Source organism: Lepidochelys kempii, chromosome 9, assembly GCF_965140265.1.
Source record: "Lepidochelys kempii isolate rLepKem1 chromosome 9, rLepKem1.hap2, whole genome shotgun sequence".
NCBI classification, from domain to species: domain Eukaryota; kingdom Metazoa; phylum Chordata; order Testudines; family Cheloniidae; genus Lepidochelys; species Lepidochelys kempii.
Genome location: NC_133264.1, coordinates 47,574,873 through 47,598,887, shown reverse-complemented (window position 1 = coordinate 47,598,887; position 24,015 = coordinate 47,574,873). Strand labels below are relative to the sequence as shown.

At 43.8% G+C, this 24,015-nt stretch overlaps 1 protein-coding gene across 1 annotated transcript; it reads left to right on the top strand.

The window, feature by feature from the left end:
* On the top strand, nt 1–23,329 carry SAG (S-antigen visual arrestin). The gene is made up of 14 exons (XM_073358807.1): nt 1–124; nt 722–782; nt 890–934; nt 1,297–1,490; nt 4,063–4,122; nt 5,104–5,171; nt 5,356–5,491; nt 5,928–6,012; nt 7,692–7,764; nt 10,922–11,059; nt 11,389–11,466; nt 13,293–13,316; nt 13,777–13,841; nt 23,008–23,329. Exons 1-14 carry the CDS (start codon nt 14–16, stop codon nt 23,211–23,213), a joined length of 1,344 nt encoding a protein of 447 aa, XP_073214908.1. The 5' UTR covers nt 1–13; the 3' UTR covers nt 23,214–23,329.
* Nucleotides 23,330–24,015: the final 686 nt, after the last annotated feature.

Genomic DNA, 24,015 nt, shown 5'->3' with positions numbered 1-24,015 from the left:
CCCATCTGTGGAAATGAGCTGTGCTGAGTCTCATAAGGTGGCTACTCTTTCCTCAATTTCTCTGAAGAACGCCAGTCCCCCTCAATCACATGTTGTCTACAAGAAGATGTCCCGTGATAAAGCTGTAAGTAGCACAGTAATTGGCATGCATACCCACCAGGTTGAGCCATGGGTGGACAGGGCCACTGCCTTGCTTACCTGGGGATCTATTTATGGGACACTTGTCTTCACCCCACTTCTTTTGAAAATAATTTGATTTATACTCACGCCCTAGTGGTTGGCTATGTTACAGAATTGATAAAGTGGACTACCTGCATGTTAACATAATGACCGATCTTACATAGGATGGCAACGCCTCTCCCAACCACCTCATTGGACGTCTCTGTTAGCTGTCCAGATGTCTAAATCAAGACCGACTCGCCATCTTTCCAGTTTGAGGCAAAAGTCCTTCACTGCACAGCTCCTGTGCGGCAGACACAAGGAATTGTGTCATGCTTTTGGAGTTTGGTCCTGCAACGTGCTGAGCCCTTTACCCTGATCCAGTTAAATACTGAAGCTCATGAATAGTCCTGATAATTTCAACGGAAACTACTCATGTGCTTAATTTTTTTTAAGCATATGCTTAAAAGTTATTTTGCTCAATTGGGCTAAAGTGCTCAGCTCTTGGCAGGATTGATGCCCTGGCTGGTCTTGCCCCATCTGCATTGTCTCCTTCCTACAGGTAACTATCTACCTGGGAAAACGAGACTTCATTGACCACATAGATGGTGTGGAACCTGTAGGTAAGTCCAGACACAAGCTCTTCTTATAGGTTTTTTGACTTAATAAACCCCAATTATTTTTCCCCCATACTGCTTAACATTTACTATTTTCTATTTCTTCTTTCTAGATGGTGTCTTGTTAGTGGATCCTGAGATCATCAAGGGGAAGAAGGGTTTGATGTTTTAAATGATTTCAGAGTTTGCTACCTCTTCAGTGATCTCTCACTGCAAAGCAAGGATCTCTCCTGCTTTCAGGGCTCTAATTGGCTTACGCAAAATTCACCTCATCCTGGGGAGAGAACTTCCGGTTGTTGGACATCTGTTTGAATATGGTCCAAGACTTCAGTCTCATTACAAAACAAACTTAAGATCTTTGCTATATTATGAATTGGAACCAGGGCCAGGGGGAGGGACACAACAGTGTTGTAACTGTTTTCCTGGACTCCATAATTGTAACACAGATGGTCTCTAAGTCTCAAAATCTCTGAATTGGCTGCTCACTGAAAGTGTAATCTACTGTGTATGTTCTTTCCAGTGTATGTGACTCTGACCTGTGCTTTCCGGTATGGCCAAGAAGACATTGATGTGATGGGTCTGACCTTCCGAAAGGATCTTTTTTTCTCTAGGATACAGTTGTATCCACCAGTGGAGAAATGGGAATCTCTCTCCCAATTGCAGGAATGTCTGATGAAGAAGCTGGGGAACAATGCTTATCCTTTTGTTTTAACAGTAAGTGGCTCACATGAGCCTCTGACCCACTTCTACTTGACCCTTATTATCCAGCCTGTCAGCACTCCATGATAATCTGAAGAGGAGATTAATGTTACCTAAAACTCTAACTTTGAGTCAGAGGTTAGATGGCAACCATTATTTACCACCCCATGTGTGCTAAGGATTTAACAAAGTGGAGGGGTTCTGACTGCACACAAAAAAATTCCTTATACAGGGAACCATAATGACTTTATGACAATAAAAGCCCTTAATGTTTCCACCTATGTGTCTCGCTCCCCTATTGCCAGAATATTTGCTTATACTACTGCCTTGTGTACTCATGAGGATGTGTCTATGCCTTGAGTTGTGGAACTGATTTGCAAAAAACCCTACGTTTTGCTGGAATAATTATTAAAATGAGTTAATACAATTATTGCTTATATTTGGGTAGCACCCAAAAGTCCAGCTGGGTTTAGTGGCCCCATTATGCTCGGCATTGTATAAGCACAGATCAGAGACAGCCCCCGAGGTCTTACAGTCTCAAGACACGCATGGTCAAGAATAGGGGATGTGGCTACAACACAGAAGCAAATGAATCTGGTGGCAAATTGGCCCAGCTTTATTAGTTGCAATGATTACAAATATTTTACTGGGGTGGGATATGAGAGAGAGGAAGGAAAGAAGGGAAGTGACCACTTGATACCTGCGTGGCTATGGGCAGTGGGCTGGATTTTGGACGTTCCACAGCAGACACGCGTCTTGAGGGGTATGGAAAAAGGTAAGGAAGTGGCTGTACGGCTTTTAGTGGGGAACTTTTCCTGTGCTTGTGGGGCAGCATATGAAAAAGCATGCGATTCAAAGAAGTTGGCCAGTGGAGGAAAAGGCTGGGAATGCTTGGCGAGGGAGGGCAAGGGTTGGCAGTGAGGTAGGCTTCTAGTTCTGTGAAGTGGGGTCAGACTGAGTTATGAAGAAGTTACGAGAAGTTTGTATTTGATGTGGAGGTGAGTCAGAGGCGGGCCTCAGAGGGCTGACATGGTCAGAGTGACTAGCCAAGAAGGCGATCTTAGCAGCAGCATTCTGAATAGAGTTGGGGGGAGCAGAGGATCCATGCCAGAAAGGAGAAGACTGCAGTAGTCAGGATGTGAAGTGATGTGGGCTTGGACAAGAGTTTTGGCTGTGTGGACAAGAGAAGGGGCTGGAGTTTGGAGATGCTGTGTGGAGAAAGCAGACAGATGTAGAAATGGCCTGAATGTTGCTCCGGTGAGAGAGCAGAGTCGAAGGTGACACCCAGGTTACAGGCCTCAGTGGCAGTCAGATACTTAACCTGGCTGCTACCACTTCTGTGGCCATTTTTCAGGATGCCCAGCTCCTTCCCTCTGCCTAGTCTGTCAGCACTTCTACCCCAGCCTTATCCTCCCACCTGCTATCTCCCCAGACACCATTGCTAGCTTGCTCCCAAGCTTCTTCATGCACGTCTGGCCCAGAGACTCCGTGAAGTCCCCTCAGAATGTCACTGTGCAATCTTCTTCTACCAGCCTGTCTAGGTGCTTATACTGGTGCTTATCACTGTATCATCAGAACGTCTTAGATACCACTTTGATAGGTGCTATAGAAAACATTAACATGAGTAGATCTACAGCCCATATGTCTGCTTCCTCTTCTTACCCCAGAGACATCCCGTCCCCTTCACTCTGCCTTAGAGACCATAGTATCTAGTGGAATCCCATTTAGAATCTGCCATATACTGATACTGTAGCAAATAGGCTTTCAACTGACTCTGCAAAGTCTAGGCTTGTGACATGTCTACTAACCATTCAAAGACAAAATGGAGACCTCCACCAAGCTCAGACTGTTGGGATTTCTAGTGTGGCACAGGTGGTAGAACTTCCAGGCCATGTCGTTCCAGCGGGGCAGAGCTGGAACCTTTCATCACAAGCTCACGTCCTGCCCAGGCCAAAAGCGACTGAGCGCTCTTACTCTCTGCTGGCTGTTCTAGTGATCTCAGTCCAGTTCCCCATGGACAGATGTCCTCAAACACTATCTTTGGCCTCGTTAGTCCAGTCTCTGTGCCCATGTGACCCTTACATGAATCCACTATCTTTCACTCACTCCCCTGAAATGGAAGCAGAATTATCCCGTGGGTAGGGCACTGGACTGGAAGTCAGGAGTCCTGGGTTCTAATCCTGGGGTTCTGCTACCAATTTGTCTGACTTTGGGCAATCATTTCCCCTTTCTGATCCTTTGTTTCTCCTCCCACCCTTTGTCTTATCTATTTAAATTAGAAGTCCCTGCCCCAAGGAGCTTACATGTGTGCAGTGCCTAGAACAATGGGGCCTCTCTCTCAGCTGGGCTCTCTAGGCACTATTGGAATACAATTAACAATGTCAGTGGTCCTCCAGTGCCTGGTTGGGGCACTTGGGCAGGGTAATGTTGGGACGCTTGCCTTGATGCTGCTCAGGCTTGTCTTTTATGGAGAACTAATGGGCTGTGCTGTCTCAGGCTGTCACTCATGCACCTATCACGAGCGCTGTATCATTTTAGGAGCAATAGAGTTGGGGATCTGGATAATTTTTCTGGTTTTTTTCCTCAGTTTCCAGACTATCTGCCCTGTTCAGTTTCCCTGCAACCAGCCCCTAATGATGTCGGGAAGGTGAGACCAACAGGGTTTCATATATTCAGTACTTCTACTGGGGAAGAAATTCCCAGGAAAGAGCAAGAGATGCATATTTGGCTCAAATATTTTGAGAGCAAGAACTAGGTAACACAGAAGTTGATGTACTTTCCATCACTGGAGATGTGGAATTGTGCCATCTTGTGAACCACCCAACAGGAAATAAGCCAGAGTGGGATGGAGTCAGAGGCATTTTGAGTATCCAGTCTCATTTAGTAACCGATCAATAGCAGTATAACAGTTGGGGGCAGAAAGCATTTCACTGAAACCTGAGACTCCATTTCCTTCAGAATACTACAGGAGATGGAGGTTGGCCACAAATGAAATAAGTGTGGTGTCAGACAAGCTTGTGTTAAATATTCACTCACATCACACACACTCTCACTCAAGTGTCTGAAATCTAATGCCTTTTTTTAGACCAAGTGCCAAGATCTCCCATTAATTTAAAATATATATGGAAGAAACTTGTGTTACATGTTTGGGTAAAAAAACAAACCCTGTTAAGAGTAACTAGGTAACAAGAGCAGTTACTCAAGGATAATGCATTTTAAAATATTGGATACTTGTCCAAACAACTAGATTGGACTTATGAAAAAGTGATGCAGAAGGGTTGGGCAGACACTGGAGGTCACAGGGATACATTGTATGTCTTCTTAACAATAGAAATATGTTAGCAAAAGGTTTCACAAATCTTTAAAGAGAGAACTAAATGGGACTGATGTTAGTCATTTTAGAAACACAGGACAGGTGGCTAATCTTTAAGAACATGGGACATGTTGCTCGGAGTGAGTCGATAGCACTTGCCTCACTAGGAAACATAATAGGCTTGGAAGTGTCAGTTGTCAAGTTCAGGAAGATTTTTCCAAACCCTGGGTGTTACACCTGCAGAGTTTCTTGTATAGGAAGGCTGCTAACCACTTAACAAATTTCACAGCTTCTCTCTCTCTTTCTCTGTGGCAGTGCTGCGGGGTGGACTTTGAGGTGAAAGCTTTCTGTACAGAGAACGTGGAAGAGCGAATTCCCAAAAGGTAACAGAATGTGTGTGGAATCAGGACAGTCTCTTGGCGCTGGTTCAGCTCTGCTCTAGGTATTGGTGTTCAGATCCTTCCATCGGAAATGTTCCGAAAGGGATGTGAATGCAGGTGAACAACCACTCCAGTGAAGTAGGAGGGTCTGCTCTGTGTAACTGCAGTTCTGTTTGCTGCTCCTCAGGAATTTTGTACGCCTGTTGATCCGTAAAGTACAGTTTGCCCCAGAAGAACCAGGACCCCAACCTCAAGCTGAGACCACCTGGCAGTTTTTCATGTCCAGCAAGCCACTGCACCTGAGAGCACGTCTAAGTAAAGAGGTGAGCAGCCTGCCCCGGAGAGCTTCATCTGCTCATTGCTCAGAAGCAAATACCTCCTTCGCTGCCCCAAAACCCCCTCCCTGAGACATTTGCACCTGGATTCAGTTTGTTCTGACTTGCTCTAACATTCAAGTGCTTTGACACCATTTCTCTCAGTCGCTGCTGTCAGCAGTAGCCGGGAATGGAGTGCGTGAGCTCTTTCACTGGTGCTCTGCTACACAATTCAATAGTGACTGACTACTGAAGTCAGTGGAATGACTCCCATTGGCTTCAGTGGGCTTCGGCTCAGGCCGTAGGCACGGAGGCTGTATGTACCTGGAGTAGTTGATGCCCCATCATCAGTCCACAGGGGGACTAGAATTGTATTTTTTTTTAGATTGTACAAGCCCTTCTGCTAGGTTATGCGTCAAGTGCTGAGCCCATCTGACTCTTCCAGGTGTTTTACCATGGCGAGCCCATTCCTGTCACTGTCACCGTGACCAACAATACAGAGAAAACAGTGAAGAAGATCAGAGTGCTGGGTACGTTTTTGCTGTTGTCCTTAATCCCGTGGGGGCTACGCAGCGTGGGGTTTGTGTTTTCATCCTGTCGTCAGAGCTGGAACCTATTAGTGTCCCTCACTTAAACAGACGTGGGGTCACCCTGCTCCATCCCATTGCCCTGTCAGTGTCCCTATGCTGCTCCAATGCCTCTGCTGCCTTTCAGGCCCATCACTGATACAAGCGAAATGACAGCTGGCAAGAGGGTTCTTGTTATGGGAGACTGCCCATCTTAGAGCACTGAAGGGGTCCCCCCCTTCTCCCTGAGGAAGGGCAAAGGCAGGATATTGAGGTTCAGTTCCAGTACTGCTTGGCTTTAGGTGTTACCATAATACAAATTAAAGGCCACAACTAAAATTAAAACCCCATTGTATTGGGCCATCTACGAACACCTAGTGAGAGAGAGAGACACAAAGGATAGGAGAGGAAACAAAGGCGCAAGGAGGGCAAATGACTTGCCCAAGGCCAGGCAACGGGAGCTGGTGGTAGAAAGCAGGTCTCCAGAGTCCCAGTCCAGTGCTTTAAATCATGCTGCCTCCTGTGTGGGAAGGTGATGGGCTTAAATATGTGAGATGCAGAGGTTGCATGAGCAGCAGGACACTTTGAAGTTGCCAACAGGGAATTGTCATTGAATGTGGTTATTTCTAGTGAGGTTATGTTGGGATCAGTTCTGGGCCTGGCACTGTTCAATGTTTTTATCAGTGATCTGGAAGTATATATAACATCACTGCTGATAAAATTTGCAGACAACACACAGGTTGGCAGAATGGTAAATGGTGCAGACAGGGCAGTCCTACAGAGTGACTTGGTAAGCTGGGCCATTCAAACAAAATGTGTTTTCATACAGACAAATGCCATGTCGTTCATCAAGGAACAAAGAATTCAGGCCATACCTACAGAATAGGTGACTATATCCAGGGAAGCAGTGATTCTGTAAAGGAGTTTAGGGATCATAGTGGACAAGCAACTCAGCGTGATCTCCCAGTGCGATACTGCGACAAAAAAGATGAATCTGATCCTTGGCCGTATAAACGGGATGAGTGAGTAGGAAGAGGGTGGTGATTTTACCCCTGCATACAGCACTGGGGAGACTGATACTGGAACACTGCATCCAGTTCTAGTGTCATGTTTTAAAGAGGATGTTGAAAAATTGGGGAGGGTGCAGAAGATAGACACAAATGATATGAGGGCTGGGTAGAAAATGCCTTACAGTGAAAGACTTAAAGAACTCAATCTGTTTGTTATCCAAAAGATCAAGCGGTGATTGACTGTGATCTCCACAGGGAGAAAATACCATTTATCTAAAGCCAGACAAATTCAAATTAGAAATAAGGTGTAAATTTTTACCAGTGAGGATGATTAACCATTGGAACAAACTACTAAGGAAAGTGGTGAATTCTCCATCTTTTGATGGCTTCAGGGCCCTGTGCCTTTCTGGAATATGTGTTTTAGTCAAACATACATTATTGAACACAATATGAGAGTAACTGGGTAAAATTCTAGAGCTTGTGTTTATATGGGAGGTCTGTGAATTGTATGTGCCCTACCTGTTGTCCCTGTTTGTTCCTTCTTGAGAAGGGTAGTCGTTTACATTGTTTATATGCTGTGTCTGTATCATTGATTCTGTCCCCTCACTCCTGTTTTTGTTCTCTCTCTCTTAGTGGAGCAAGTTGCCAATGTGGTTTTGTACTCGAGTGACTATTACACGAAGGCGGTAGCAATGGAGGAGGTGCAGTGAGTATCTGATTGTCCTGCTTTCCCTTCTCTACCCTACTCACTCATTTCCTTCGCTCCCTTTTTAAGTATCTTCTCTCACCAGAAATTAGAGGCTCTCAGCTATGGTCTGGAGCTAGTTTCCTGGTGCAGCCCTGCCACCCCTCAGACTAAGGGGATGCTGACAGAGGTCAGCTATCATGTTTTCGATGATCAGCCCCATTCTCTCTCTCTCTCTCCACCCCATGCCCTGGATGAAAACAGTTCACTTGATACACTGAGAATTCTCTTGCCCGCTGTAGTTTTGTTTGAAACAATGGAAAAGACACGAGATGGGCAGTGGCGTAGCCAGGTGCAAAAAACAGGGGGAGTGGAGATTAAAAAAAAATAAAAAGGCATCACCCCCGGTACTCACCCAGCGGCGCTCCAGGTCTTCAGTAGCACTTCGGCGTCGGGCCCTTCACTCACTTGGGTCTTCAGCATTGAAGGACCCCCCCCAGCCACTGCAATGCCGCCAAAGACCGGAGCGAGTGAAGGGCCCAATGCCGAAGTGCTGCTGAAGACCCGGAGTGCCGCCGGGTGAGTACCGGGGGTGGCGCCTTTTTTATCTCCGCTCCCCCCGACCCGCCGCCGAAGACCCGGAGTGCCGCTGGGGGAGTAAAATGTAAAAGGCGCCAAGTAATTAAAAAGGTGCCACTTCTGCCCAGCTACATTAAGATGGGAGTCTCCTCTCCCACCAGCCAGGGACTGCCCCAGCCCTCCACTCAGGGATCTGAAAGACGGGATATTCCAATGCATAAGAACAGCCATACTGGGTCAGACCAATGGTCCACCTAGCCCAGTATCCTGTCTTCCAACAGTGGCCAGTGCCAGGTGCTTCAGAGGGAATGAACAGAACAGGTAATCACCAAGTGATCCATCCCTAGCTTCTGGCAAACAGAAGCAAGGGACACTCAGACCATAGTGCTGCATCCCTACCCATCCTGGCTAATAGCTATTGATGGACCTGTCCTCCAGGAATTTCTCTAGTTCTTTTTTGAACCCTGTTATAGTTTTGGCCTTCACAACATCCTCTGGCAACAAGTTCTATAGGTTGACTATGATAAGAGCATAAATCCATCCTATCCATCTTTAAAGGAGTTTCAAAATGATAACTTGTAATTGTCACCCTGGGCTATGGCTGGCTTACAGATCACTCTTCTGAGAGTCACAACAGCTATGCCACATCCTGCACTGAAACTGTCAGACAATCCCATTCAAGGGGGCTATTTTATTTTATTAAATTAGTTATAGGCTTTCAAAACTGTGGGGCACATCCCCAAAATACCTGCTTAACTGAATAACTTTAATTGAGCCTTCAGAATTGAGTGTCAGGTCAATGAAATGCATTAAATATATGCATTTATATATATTTTTAAAATAAATATTTTATTTTAAATAAATATAAATATTCTTAAAATAGCAGTCTGTATATATTTACCTGGTTTTCAATGTGTAGTTAAGATCACAGTAGCTGTGTAGCTATTACTAGTGAGTGAGATTTTATTAGACCAACAATTGAGTAATAACATTCTAGCCTGAGCTAACCATAAAACAGTCCCTTCTAGTGGTGGGTGAATTTCCAGGAAAACAGGACTTGATTCTGCCTTTGGTTATGAATACAGTTCCCAGAGAGGGCAGAAATGGGCCCACAGCTGCTATGTATATTGAGCTGTACCTTTTGTTTCCGTATCTATTATTTTTATATCTATTGTTTAAAAAAAACAAACACCATGTTCGTGTCTAAGTAATTTTAAAATCCCCAAACCTAACGATCTGCACCAAGTCCACCAGTGTATCCTTGCCAGATAGCCCAGATAAAGTAACCAACTGGATCTTGGCGCACAGCCTGCTGACCTACCTAAATGCCAGTCCTTGGCCTGCTTGCCCGCTCAACCAGTGCTTGATGGGGGAAAAATGAGCTTTGCAGTCCTGAATTAGTGCTCCACTCTACACAAAACAGACTAACACATGAGTTGTGTAAGGCTCCAGGCTGTAAGCCTAAATGGTCTATTCAGTTATGTAGAAGGGGCTGGTACCAAGGGGATAGAGGGCTGAGTAATTAAAGAGAAAAGCAGAGTTGTTGCCTTGAGTGATTTATCGATTTGATCTGAGATTAAATACTGTAACTTATTTTGCTTGTATTTCATTCACACTGGGAGCTTGTTTGTGGTTACTTTACATGATTGTGAGACTTAAGAAACTCCGTTTACTTTACTTATCCAATAGGTGATGGCCTACATGGGGAGCGGTAGAAGGATCTCTAGTCTAGCTGAAAACCCACGGCAGAGAGTCTGAGTCCAGGTCAGCTGACTCAGACTAGGGCTACAGGGCTAAAAATAGCAGCGTAGACATTCCAACTTGGGCTGGAGTCTGGGATATGAACCCACCCCCCTCGCTCGCCAGGTTTCAGAGCCTCGGTTCCAGCACAAGTGGAAATTGCTATTTTTAGCCCCATAGCGCAAGTCTGTGAGACCGAGTCAGTTGACTCCGACTGAGACTCACTGCTGCAGGGTTTTTGTGGTTTTGTTTTTGCAGTGTAGACGTATCCACTGGTCCACAAGTTGCAATGGCTGGAAGTGGAAGCTAAACAAATTCAGGCTAGAAATAAAGATGCAAAATTTTGACAGTGAGGGTAACTAACCCTTGGAACAACTTACCAAGGAGGGTGGAGGATCCTCCTTCGCCTGAAGTCTTTCAATCAAGATTGGGTGTGTTTCTAAAAGATATGGGGTAATGCCACCAAAAATCAATGGCTTGAAAAATAATTGGATGAAATTGAATTTCCTTTGTGTGGCAGGAGATCAGACTAGATCATAATGGTCCCTCTGGCCTTAATGTGTGAAAACCAGATAAATGATTATGGTATTGAAACCACTTGCTCAGTTTTCAGGAATGCTTTGAAGTTTGCTTTGCTAGTGTGCATAGGGTCTGGCCTGAATGTTGGATTTTCTGGTCTTGGTTGTAGATCAAGCCAGACATAGCTTTGTTTTTAAGGCTTTTTTTTTTTTCCTGGAAAGTATTGGGCAGTTGGTGCCTGGCTCTGCAATCATCTGTTCTGAAATTCCCATAACCAGATCTGTTCTTCAACTGAATGTGTTTCTCTCTCCTCCTCCTCCCCTCCCCAATCCACTCTAAGGGAGAAAGTGCAGCCAAATAGTACCATCACCAAGACATTGATACTTCTGCCCTTGCTGGCAAATAACCGTGACAAACGAGGCATAGCACTGGATGGAAAGTTAAAGGATGAAGACACAAACTTGGCTTCCAGTACCATGTGAGTCCTATTCTGAAGGGTACCAACCAATAGAGAGTACCAAAGAGGAAGGGAGGGTAGAGAGAGAATATCCTATAATATCACATTAAGTTTTGCATATAGGTCAAGTTGGAAGAGTGACTTATATTCATTCAAGCTGGGATCTATTTCACCTTGGTGTGTGCCCCAGGCTATATTTCCAGGTGTGGAAGGGTATCTGCTGTCCCAAGGTCTCTCTCAATATGTTTAATACCTGAGAATGGGATGTGCTCACTTGGCTGCTTGATTCTAGCCCTGTGCTGATAGTGCACTGTGTAGTCCCCACTCTGACTTTTTTTTCTTTCCTGTAGTATTAAGGATGGGATCGACAAGACAGTGCTGGGGATTCTGGTTGCCTACAAGGTGAAGGTGAAGCTCGTTGTCTCAGGGTAAGAGCAATGCACTTGGTATCTGTATAGACTAGAGATGGAAAATGTGCCTGTTTTGTAGAGGACAGTCCATAGTTAGGAGAAAGGGGGTAGGGTGACCAGATGTCCCAATTTTATAGGGACAGTCCCGATTTTGGGGTCTTTTTCTTATATAGGCTCCTATTACCCCCCACCCCACCCCCCATGTCCTGATTTTTTACACTTGCTATCTGGTCCCCCTAAAAGGGGGTGCAGTTTAGAACATGCTGTCTTGAGGTTGGAAGCCTCTAGGCAATGTCATCTCACTTGGCCAGCCCTAAATTCTTCCCAATCTGTAAGGGGAGAACCTTCCTCAGATGCTAGATGCCCCTGCAGCTCAATTCTGAGTGTAGACTCCTCTCTGATTTTGAAAATGTGTTGTTTTTTTATGCTGTAAGAATGCAAATAAAGCTTCAATCAAAAATGTACCTCCAAGTCTTCACTTGCCTACTGCACAAGGCTGAGATGCACACCCTTGGGCCCAGACATGCTGTGGTCCAGACCTTCTACCCACTGAGCTTACTGGGAAATTCTGGTGTTATCCCCCACTACTTAGCTTTATGGGGGACGTTCAGCTTCCTGATATCAGTGGCAATATGGAAGGGGACAAGAATAACTCTCAGCTGGTGAGAAGTGTTGATTTGCACTTGCATTCAGCATCACCGGATTCTCTGTGTCTCGATCTTGTTATAATCTAAATCAGGATCAATGGTTTGGCTTGTACTTGTGATAAAATAAGTGTTGCCTTGCATGGTCTCCTGGCTTGTGTTTTAATCCATCCTGTGGATTTAGGGGGCAGCTGTGAATGGAGCCTTGTGAACATTTGCTGTTTGAGGTTCAGAACCCCCTTCCCTCCATCCACAGGATGGATTTGACAAAGTAACACTTATTTATAAGTATCACCTAATTTGATTCTTTACCGTCTGATTTCTTATTCTTGCTTGCATAATTTCTTTGAAGCAGAGATGTTTATATTTGAGCATTGCATTGTGCGGGAGAAGAGAGAAAAGACATGGGAGGGTGTGGGGAAAGGACCAGAGGGAACTGAATTCAGTGGAGACGCTGCTATAACTCAGTGGTTCATAAACTCATCGAACTACTAAAGATCTGATGGACAACTCTCCTCTCATTCCAAATCCCACCACCCCTTTCCTACAGCAACTGCAGCACTTGATTATACCTCCCCCCGCCCCCCCCCCCAAAAAAATATTGAGACGGTGTTAAGGAGATGAGGAAAATGAACTCTCTGCAATATAATGGGATGAGACTTCCTGGTGGTGCCCACTCCGCCATTTGTGTGTGCTTTTTCTTTCCCACCCTGGTGATAGGATTTTATGTTAATATGGAATCTTTCTTCCGTGCCTGCAGTCCTTACTGCTCTAATTTCTCTAGCTCACTTTGGTTCACTCGTGTGTGTGTTACCTCAAATTTTGGTGTCCTCTGCGGAACTGATCATAGCTGAATTTACACAGAAGAAACACCCAGCCAAGATAGACATTAAGTAATGATGCAGGGTGCGGAGATGCGCTTTGGGTTTCTCTAATTTTATTGGCCTAAAGAACCTCTTGAAAGCCTTAGGATCCTGGACTGTGCTCCAGTAAGCAGGAAATATCTGTGTGGAAGCTTGGCAGATGGGCCACCTGGAAGTGCTCCAGACCATCAGAGACCCACCGTCTAGAGCCATTGTGCTAGATGACTGAAGAGAGAATAGGGCATGGCTGGTTAGCTGGAAGCTTTGTCTTGTTTGGATGTATTCATGGAGCAAAGGGCACATCACAAGCACGTTTTTTGTTTTTCTGTTTACTTAGCATGCTGGGAGATCTCACCTCCAGGTAAAGCTGCTACGTTTTCTGCCTTTCCAAACGACACAATCAAGGCCATGACACTTTGCCTCCTATCCCCACCCCCCGCATAAATTAAAAACCCCTTAACCTGTTAGGTCAAAGGACTCTGAATACTCCAGTGTGATAAAGATGTCTATGCTTTAGTTACGTGCAAGGCCTCTAGAAAGGAGCAAAACAACTAATTTAGGACTAAGCGCAGGCCTTGTGCTAGAACCAAAGGTAGAGGACAGCAATGGCTGCAGTTGGGTTTTGAGCAAGCAAATCTGAACTTGGTGGTTTTGGTTTTTGTGGGGGTGGGGAGCTTTGAATGTAGCTGAGTTTTAGAGATGGGTGGAACTGGACTTCACATCTAGTAGACATGGGTAGATCGTACTGGGGAGGTGTAGGCTTGACTAAAACAGGAGTTAATGGGCATGTAGGTATGATGCATTCTCTTCTCTCCCCAAAGTGAAGTCAGCACAGAGCTTCCATTCCGTCTCATGCACCCCAAGCCTGAGGAGCCAAACATAAGAGGTCAGTAATGCCACATTCCCTACCTTACACCATGAGTCGCAGTCTCTTGCATATTATGATGCCCGCTATGAATGCCTTGATTCCTGCTATAGGGGAAACCTCAAAATAACATCAGAATGGCCATACTGGGTCAGACCAATGGTCCATCTAGCCCAATAGCCTGTCTTCCAACAATGGATAGTGCCCAATGCTTCACAGGGAATTAACAGAACAGGGCTGTTAATGAGTAATCCAATCTCTGTTGTCCAGTCCCAGCTTCTGGCAGTCAGAGGTTTAGCAACCCCCAGAGCATGGGGTTATGTCCATGACTATCTTGGCTAATAGCTATTGATGGACCTACCCTCCATAAACTTATCTAATTCTTTTTTGATCCCAGTTATACTTTTGGCATCACAACATCCCGGGGCATCAAGCTCCACAGGTTGACTGTGTGTTGGGTGAAGAAATACTTCCTTGTTCGTTTTTAAACCTGCCTCCTTTAATTTTCATTGAATGATCCCTGGTTCTTGTGTCAAGGGATGGGGTACATAACATGTCCCTATTCACCTTCTCCACATCAGTCATGATTTTATAGACCTCTATTGTATTAAACCCCTCCTCCCCCAGCAGAAGAATCTCTCTTCCCGAGCAGGGAAGAGACCTGAACTGAGTGTGCTGTGCCAGATAATCTCAAAACATATGTAATGGGCAGGTGGGTGCTGAGGTAATATTATGTTAAACTCTATTATTCTCCCCCCACACACACACCTTTCCTGCACTTCAGCTTTACCTTTTTGCTGAAGCACAGGTCAGAGTTCTGTCTCTTCCAAAATGTTCAGAAAGCATAACACAGAGTTAGACCTCAGGGCTATTGTATGTAAAACCTTGAATATAGTTAACAGTCTCTAGTCAGCTTCAAAGAGAGAGAGTATCATACAGTTTCTTAGTAATCAAACACTTAATACACACAAACATTGTAAATAGCATTTGGAATACTTATGAATAACTTTTAAACAAAAGCTATCGGATAGTAAAGTCATAACGCTTTGATATCTACTGTTGAAAAGTGCTGTATAAGAGCTAGATATTAGACAAACTTCTCCACTTTGTTACTTTTACACATTGAAATGCAAGATTGCAATATTTACATAACACTCACAATTCTCTGTTTTAGCCTGCACACACACACACACGCATCCCCTCTGATTTTCTTTCAGAGATGATTTCTCAGGCTTTATAGTATGGCCATAATATGTAGTGTGTGTCACCTGGACTGTTCAGAGCTTGAGGAGAATGGCAGTCTCGCTCCGCTTTCCAAATGTGTCACAGCCTTGTCAGCAAACAAGTCTGGGATTCTTATAGCTAGCAGCATTCCAGTCCTTGGATTAATAGTTGACTGGTTTCAGTCGCTGGTAAAACAGAAATCTGTAGCCTGTATCCAGAGTGGTACAAGCCCTCAAAGCAGACACCATCTCTTGGTCAATCAGCTACTGAGCTCGCAGGGCTGTCTTCAACTCCTTTATTTATAACCTTTCTCCCATGAGCTCTGATTGGCTCAGCTCTCAGATGGTGCCTATGTGAGGAACCTGCAAACTGCTTGTCCTAAATGGAACCTTCCTATACCACTTCTGAAACAGGAACTGAGCCTATCTAATGACTGACACACCTTATTGTTGGATGCTTCTAGGCCCTTCTAGCTGAGTTGCCCTGATGTGAAGAGACAGTATTCAAAGAAAAATCCCTTGCTCCTCCACTGCTTCTCTCCCTGTCTTTGGGCACATAAAATAAATAACTAAATGCCCAAAGCTAAAGCATGGGTTACGTGCAATCCTGCTGTGCCCAAGAACATAGCCATTGCTCTTGGGGATGGTGCAAGAACTACAGGACAAGTTTATCAAAGAGGTAAAGCCAAGTCAAATGAGCAAACCAACCCTGATGTACTGAAAGAAAAGGGTCAGAGGCGGGCAAAAGAGAAGGGTTCTGTAGAGATGGGCATTTTGTCCTAAACTGTAACCTCCACTTGAAAGGGACAGACATGAATCCTGTTGTCTTTAATTTGCTTTGAATTAGAGCAGGACATTGGTACTGAGGGAGAGAAGAAACAGATATCAGGGCACAGACTAAAGGTCCCATCCATGTTAATTTTGCCCTTGTTAGGAAGTGAAACTCAATTCCAGCTAACATGGCTCTGGATAGGGTGTAATGTTTCCCTAGCACTGTTCAAGGCTGGGTTGTGACCTGGTCTTAAAACAGTGATCTAATTTTTAAAAACATATTTGTATCAAAGCCATGCCCAGTCAAGGCAGCCAGCACACTGTGAACTAAAGGAGTTTCTAAAACTGTTTCTCAAACTAGATTTCCCTTTGATGGGAATCTTAAACTGCATGACAGAGAAGGAAAAAATGCCACACCAAATTCGTAGGCAGAACTATAACTAGCGAGACACCTACTGGCCATAAAGTATATGGCAGGATATGTTGAATAAATAAGACGGGAGCTCAGTATTATAACTCCATGATAAGAAGTTGAGCCACCAAATCAAAACAAAAAACTAAAGCATTTGAACTAAATGCTTGCTCCAAAGCAGTGTTAAGGAGACACGTGGCTCCACAAAGATATGAGAAACCCAAAACTCCAGGCTTCGCACGTTGACTTCAGGGGAGGGAATGAGTAACAAACGGTTTGTTACTCCTCAAGCAAGCAGATTAAAGCAGACAGTGTTGCCAACTGTTGTGACTCTATCATCATGAGTGTTGTCATGTTTTGGAGTCTTTCTTAAAAGCCTCAATGGCTGGAATCAAGAGCACATGAGAATCTCACCTTTCATTTACAATATTTCTAACTGTCATGGCTGTAGAGAAAAGCTTGAAAATATTTGCAAGTATAACCTGAGGGCTCAAAGCAGGAGGCAAATCAAAAGAACCCAAAATCTCATGGATATCTTTTTTTTTTTTTTTAATTGCATGATTTTTGGTGGGGGGCATGGTGTGATTTTTTTTTTTTTTTTTGAACGCTTGCTGTCAGCAAAGCCCTCTTCTACTTCCCCACACTTCAGGCAGATAATTTTGGCAGAAGAATGTAGAGTATCAGGAGAAATGGAGGGCAGGCAGATATCACATCTAACCAGATGCAGAATGCTTCAAATTAGGACCACTTCCACGTTTTCAAGAAGTTGGCACGTACACTCTCTCAATGCATGTGTGTATAAAATATAAAAATAGGACACCTTCTCGCACACACGTGGAGCAGGAGGGGGAGAAGACGTTATAAGGGACATTGTGCCAACTTTGTATTTGTAATAAACTTGCTAATTTTGGAAAATTTCCATTGCTGATCATCATTTCAATAGAATATCATAGGGGTTTTTAAACTAAAGATTGCTTTACAGAAATCAGAACTGTTTTTTCCTTCTCCCCTCTTGATGTTTATAAGGGTCTTTCCAGCAAGGGAGAAACTGATTAACTTTGCAGAGGAAACAGTGGAAATGACTGGAGATCTTCAAGGGTAACATTTTTCAAATGTCTAAGTGATTAAGGAGCCAAAATATCATTGAAAATCCATGGGATTTTTCAGCTTCAAAGTCATGTAGGGCACAATTTTTGAAAATGCCTGAGTCCCATTGTCTTAGGAGACCCTGAAAGCATTTTTGAAAGCAAAACAAAGCTCTTAAATCATCTAGGTACTTTTGTAAACTTTACCCAAATTGCTATCAAATGCACAATGTAAACAAACAGGGGTTCGGAGTGGGAACACTTACTAACTTTTCAGTTCTAGTGACTTCAGTAGATATATTTTCAGACATAATTGTTTTTTTTTGTTTGTTTAGTTCACTATATTCCTTTTTAATTATTCCCCAAACACGTTTCCACAACTAAGGGTTTGTCTTCACCGCAGTGTTGGGTTAAGATATAACTTGTGTTATCCCTAACCCGCTTCCTGTCCACAAATACATCTGTAGCTCTAGTTAAAGGGTGCTTTAAACTCAAGCTAGCTGGCCCGTCTGGGTGTGGGTTGATGTTTGAGTGCAGCTAATGTTCAAGCTAATAATGCAGTGACCTGTTACAGGCTCCAGCTACTGTTTGCACAACTTTTCAGATGCTAAGCCAATTGCATTGTGTAGCTTGCCTGTCATTTTGCACTGTGGCCATTCTTACTTGAACTAGGCTAACTTGACTGTACTAATTCAGGCTAGATGTTGCAGTGAAGATGAGCCCTAAATGTAACAAACAGTGAGCACATCTGTATGTATACCATGGCTAACACTGGGAATCAAATCTGATTTGTTACAAAATAGAGCTCTAGGTGGACTTGAACTCCTGTGGACTGAGATGCTTGGGACTAGATTATCCGACTGGGAGACGGTAATACTTTGTCCTACTGTGCATGAGCTTTGGGCCTGATCCCAGCAAAGATACTTCTTTCTTGATACCTCATTTACTCCTGTAATTCAAATAGAATGGGAACTGAAGATTACAGGTTTGATTGATGCTGATAGCTGTGGTGTCTGTCTGTAGCTACAGTTCATTACATAAGCATGTGTGTGCACATGCCCGCATGTTCAAACGCTCAGCAACCTAACAATGGAAGTAGGCCTGGTGCCTCTATGGGAAAACACTAATGCCAGAGCCATGGAATCTTCCTCTTACTTCAGTCCAGTCTCAGACAGAGTATAGATCTTTTTTTCTCTGCCTTTAAAAGGATACATTGGAAATTCAGGATTGCAAAACATCCCTCTCAAACACTCCTCCGCCACATGTTCTTACCAAAGAAGCAGCCCACATATCATTTGCTAAATCATAGTCATCTCCAACAGTTCATTTTTAGGTTATCATACAGATGAAAATAGCAGATTTCCTATAACTTAATAACAGGACAGACTTGCCAGTAATTGTGTGGGGAACCCTAAAAGCAGTTAATTGGGGGAAGAAATGCCTTCACTTCAAAAAGGAAAACACAATGAACAAAATAAAATCCCTTTGAAACCTGCATAGCAGATTTAGAAACACAACATGAGTGTCCCAAAATAGAGAATAAAACCTACCAAATTAAGATGGTAAACTAAAAATCTTTCCAGATCCTGCAGTTTCTGGCTTCCTGTGTTATCTCTAATCACTATTCCTGTTAGTCATTTCGTGCTTTGATTTGTAATAGTGATTCCACCAGTTTTTCACTGAACTCTGAGAAAAAAGATGTGCTTCGTTAGTTCCAAATTAGATGTTGTTTCATTAAGTGGATCAAAAGTTAATTGCATAGACTGAGCTATAGCAAACAGTGTTTAGGGAATCTTGAAGCACCAGGAGACAGACTAATTCTTTTAGCTGATTTGTGCAACCCCTAAGAGGGCTAGATAAAGGTGTTTATGAGTGGGGACTTTGAGATCAGTTGTCATCCTCATCTTTTCTGTTCCCTTCATTATTGCTGATGAACTAAAAGTTATCAATTTGTCTGTTGTGCCTCCCTACTTACTTTGCTGTCTCTCTTTTGGGGGGGGGCAGGATGCAGTTGAGAAGCAGGAAGGAGATCACCTTATAAAGCCAAAAATATAGTGGGATTAAAATGCCAGAGGAGAAAATCATATTAAGATGCCCTCAGTGGGCTGGGCTAAACTAATGCCACCTCTATTTCCCCATCACCACCCAAAAAATCCACCCAGGATTATACAGGGTCAGAGTAAATAGAATGTATCCAGTATCAGCATGTTTACTTGTGCAGGGATGAATTGAGCCTAGGGAATCTCAAACAGGCAGGCAAAGTGTGAAGCAGAGGAAGCAGTCGAGGATTCGGTCTCTTTTCTCTCACCACATTTTCTACTGGTCCGTGCTGGCACAGCTCCATTGAAATAAATGGAGCTGTGCTGAGTTGCATCAGCAGATTTTGTCCCTTAAATGTGTGTGTATGTTATCTTTGAAGCATTTGTTACAACGCTGTTTTAAAAGTTAAAAGCGGAAGTGGAGGGCTATTGCTAACTATTGTCTCCTTTTTTTATTTCTGTGCCTGGAGGACGGACAGGAACTGATTACTACCTTTCCTTTCTCAGATTTCTGTATAGTCTGTGTCTGGGATTTCTCCTACAGTGTGTACACATTGGTTGCATCTCTTTAAACCTTATTTCACACCTGTAATACACTTAGCTACATTGTAACTTTCAAAAATTACTATTTTTGAAGACTTAAAAATACACTTGAAAAAAAATATAAACAGGCCCCGCCACCTCTCCCCAAAAGCTAGGAGAGGATAAAATCAGGCTTATAATAGAAATTACCATCTGTCCCAACTTTAATTCTATAGAGTCACTGCTCTGATTCTATAATGCAAGCTTATAGAAAACTTTCCACACCATGTGATGAAATACTATTTTCTGTCCTATGAGACAACCCCCCCCCCCCAAAAAAAACAAACCCAAAACCCTGAAAGGCCAAGTTGTATTTATTTAGACGTTGGATAGTTGCAAGAAATTGCATAGCCTTGTTCAGGCTCTTGAGAACTTTAGCTACATGATAATTGTACATGAACTGCGAAGCAGAGAGAGACGTTGCATCGAGGCAAGAAGAGTGTTGGCCTCTAGCTAATGAGCCTGTGGGAAGCAAAGGCTGCTTTAAGCTAAAATTAGTATAATTGCGTCTTTCGGAGCATAATCGAACCTAGCACCGTGTCATGGGTGTTATGGTGCTGCATATAGCACAGCACCTACCTATGTAACTCGTCTCCTGACACACTCTAAATCTGACTAAAACAGTGCGTGTTTCCCCCTACCCATTATACAAAAATTGACTGCATACTGCACTTATGGATACCACTAAGCTTCGCCCACATCAGTGATGTCATTGTTTCCTTAGTAACTATCATACTTCAAATGGGAGAAAAGGCAAAAGACTGTATTTAAAGAAAGAATGTTAACACCGTTGATTCAAAAGCAAAATGGTGTGTGATGGCACTTCTAAAAGTATTGCTCTAAATATTTAATTTCCAACTCATTTCAATTGAGCTTGGACCATTGGATAAGATTCCTACATCCCAGATTTCTTAATGGAGTCAATGGGTACAGTAAATGATCCTCTGAGTATGGAATACAAACACAGACCCGTGCTTTAAAAAAAGATCCACTAATTTTAGGCGGTTCTGTTTACGGGAGCTGGGTCTGACGCACTTTAAAGGCCTGGTTTTCAGAAGTGCTGAGAATCATCCATTCACTGACTTCAGCTGGAGTTGTAGGTGCTTAACGCCCCTGGGAGTCTAGAGCTCAGGGTCCTGAGTTTAGCACCAAGTTACTAAGACACCCAGAAACACTGACCACTTCTGGGACAGTCTGGCCTAGCTGGCTGCAATTAAGCTCAGGGGAAGGGGTGGGTGATGCAGCTGTCACTGGGTGAGCTAAAAAGAAAAGGAGTACTTGTGGCACCTTAGAGACTAACAAATTTATTTGAGCATAAGCTTTCGTGAACTAAAGTGACCAGAAAAGCAGACCCCAAAACCACCCCCCTCCACCACCACAACACAGTACACTCTGCTTAATCACTACTTTATGGAGAGACCTCTGAGGGCACCAAGTTAGCCAAAGGGAAGCAAGCGGCTAGGAATACTGCCTCACTGTGAAAGCGTAGGCTAAAATCCCATTATGTGAATGCATTTGGCTAGTGCCAAAGAGTTATGTGTAAGATTTAAGCAAGTGTAAAATTCTGAGCTCTGCTCTCTAAAATAAAAGCTGCCAAATAAAGAAAAGAGCTGAAATGTGGTCCCTACCACTTTGTCTTCTGTGCAGCGATTTAATTGACTTAATGCTTATTAATGGCTTCTTCCCTGTTCAGGCTGGCTAGTTAAATAAGAGTGACAGACCAATTAAGAGAAATATCATGTCACAAAGCAGTATCACCTCTGCTTGGTGCTAATAGGTGAGCACGCCTTTCGCAGCAGTTGTTCCTAGCAAGCCAGCGTGGGAAGTTCTTTTTTAGCTCCTTAGCCCCTTTGATGTCTGAGCTCTGCTTATGGAATATGTTGCAACTAAGAGCTTCAGTTCCATATTACTCTGTTTCAAGTAATTATACCGGAATAAAGTCTCTTATTCCGGACCGAGGGCAGGTCTACACTATGGGGCACAGTCTAAGTTATGCAACTCCAGCTACGTTAATAGCTTAGGTTGACTTTTTGCGGTGTCTACACTGCACTGGGTCGACGGGAGAAACTCTCCCATTGACTTACCTACTGCTTCTCGTTCCGGTGGAGTGCTGGAGTTGACGGGAGAGCGAGCGGTGATCGATTTAGCGGGTCTTTGGCCCCCCAGTGGATTGATCGCTGCGCGTTGATCCCCTGGTAAGTGGAGACCAGCCCTGAGCGTCCACATGGGGAGTTATACCGGTATAGCCTTAGCTATGGTATAATTACTCTGCTGTATCTATGCCAGTCAGTTTCCACATGTAAACAGGCCCTAAAGTGATTTAATTTTGCTTCATCCGGGCACCAATATTTTATGCATTGAGATAAAGTTTATGACATAAGGCTTTTCTGGGTTGCTCCTCAAGCTCCAGGAAAAAAACACCACTTCCTAAACCAGTTATCTTTTTGTCTCTTATTTTGTGAGATTCCTGTTAGCTTTAGAGTAAACTCCTATTCTAACCCTCTGCTGTGTCTCCTCTTTCTTCTTTTATGCATGCTTGTAATTACAGTGATGGAGAGGTATGAAGCTTCTTTTTAATATTGTCCCGCTGGTCATCCCTCCTGGGGGATTAAAGCATCTGAAATTCCCCTAGTCTTGTCCAGAAACATAATGTAGAATGAGCAGGATAAGACTGATTCCACAGGTTAATTCTAGTAGTCTGTAAAAGCCCTTCCCATTTCCAAGGTGTCCAGCTGGAGACTATGCTATTCAGCCGGGAAGGACATGTTACAGCATTTAGTAAACTTCCATGGCTACTATCCTGACTAGTGTAGAAAACAGCTGTTGACTGCTGTCCTAGCTACCTCAACAGGGCTGGGCTGTAGGCATGTGATCCAAAGCCCATTGAAGTCAATGGAAAGACACCCATTGATTTCAGGGGGCTTTGGTTCAGGACTTAAGGCACCACTGGTGAAGTCAGAGGGCATTGCACGTAAAGGGAAGAGAGAAGTGACGATGAAGGGCTCCAAGTGGAAAACTGAGCTCAGTACTAAGGGGGTATGCAGTTTTGAAAGGCCTGTCTTTCCTTCATTTCAGTGCCCAGGATGAAAACCTGGTATTTGAGGAGTTTTCTCGTCAACAGCTGCAAGATTTGGATGAAGATGAGAACAAGGCTGTTTCTCCAAATGATGAGTGACTGTGAGAACAGGCTTCTGGAGGAGCTACGGGGTCTGATGGTAGTTACAAACATGTTAGGATGTAGTTTTTTGTTTGTATTAAACTGCCAGGTATTGCTGTTGTAATGTGATCTCTCTAGGTGCGCTGTCAGCAGCAGGGATCGAACTCTGGAACAGTGGATCTAAAGCATGATCCTCTCCTGCCTGGACTAAAAGACCTGGCTTTGTTAGCCAAAGGATGTAGCAGACTCAAACTTCTGTGGTTCAGCCACTAGAGGTGAACAGAGAGGATGAGTCAATGTTTATTTACGATGCTACCAAATAAAAAGGATAGGTGGTTACACCACTTATTAAAGCCAAGCTGATGATGTGTCTGTAGTGTCTGAATTTTCTCCTAGTTTGCTTAGCCTAATGTTAGATCAAAGAGCCACTGACTCAAAAGTTCTGGTTATCCTGACCAACAAACTGCTTGTGTAATCTGAGCAAGGGGAGGAATGGTTTGAAGGGTTACCTAGCCAGTCCTTGGTGATCTGCTAGACCCCCTCAATGGCTTATAAGAAGCTGCTTTTTTTCTTTTCTTTTTGATCACTTTTGCATCTAAATTCTGTCAAGTTCATTGAATAAGATTTGCATTGTGGATCCGGCCCCTGCCATAAAGCATGCAGTTTGCTCCCCTTTCTGAAGGACTGCGATCTAGCACTAGCAAAATCTGATAATGTTTTGTGATCTCATGATTGTTGCTACAATCTTGTTTTTTAAACTGACAACCAGAGCTGTGTCTCTAGTCAGCAGTATATTTTGTAAAACTTATTCTGCACTGCTTGTAATGCTGTGCCACACTGCTCATTTAACGAGGTGGAAAACAGCCACCTTAGTAAAGATGGATGAGCAATCTGCATTTTGCATTAAACCAGAGGTTTTACCCCAT

What these genes read in the sequence shown, in the direction of transcription:
- SAG (XM_073358807.1), top strand. Translation starts at nt 14, where the DNA reads ATGAGCTGTGCTGAGTCTCATAAGGTGGCTACTCTTTCCTCAATTTCT. An exon ending in AACTTGGCTTCCAGTACCAT is followed by an intron (nt 11,060 to 11,388) that starts GTGAGTCCTATT and finishes TCTTTCCTGTAG; the next exon opens with TATTAAGGATGGGATCGACA. An exon ending in CTGGGAGATCTCACCTCCAG is followed by an intron (nt 13,317 to 13,776) that starts GTAAAGCTGCTA and finishes CTCTCCCCAAAG; the next exon opens with TGAAGTCAGCACAGAGCTTC.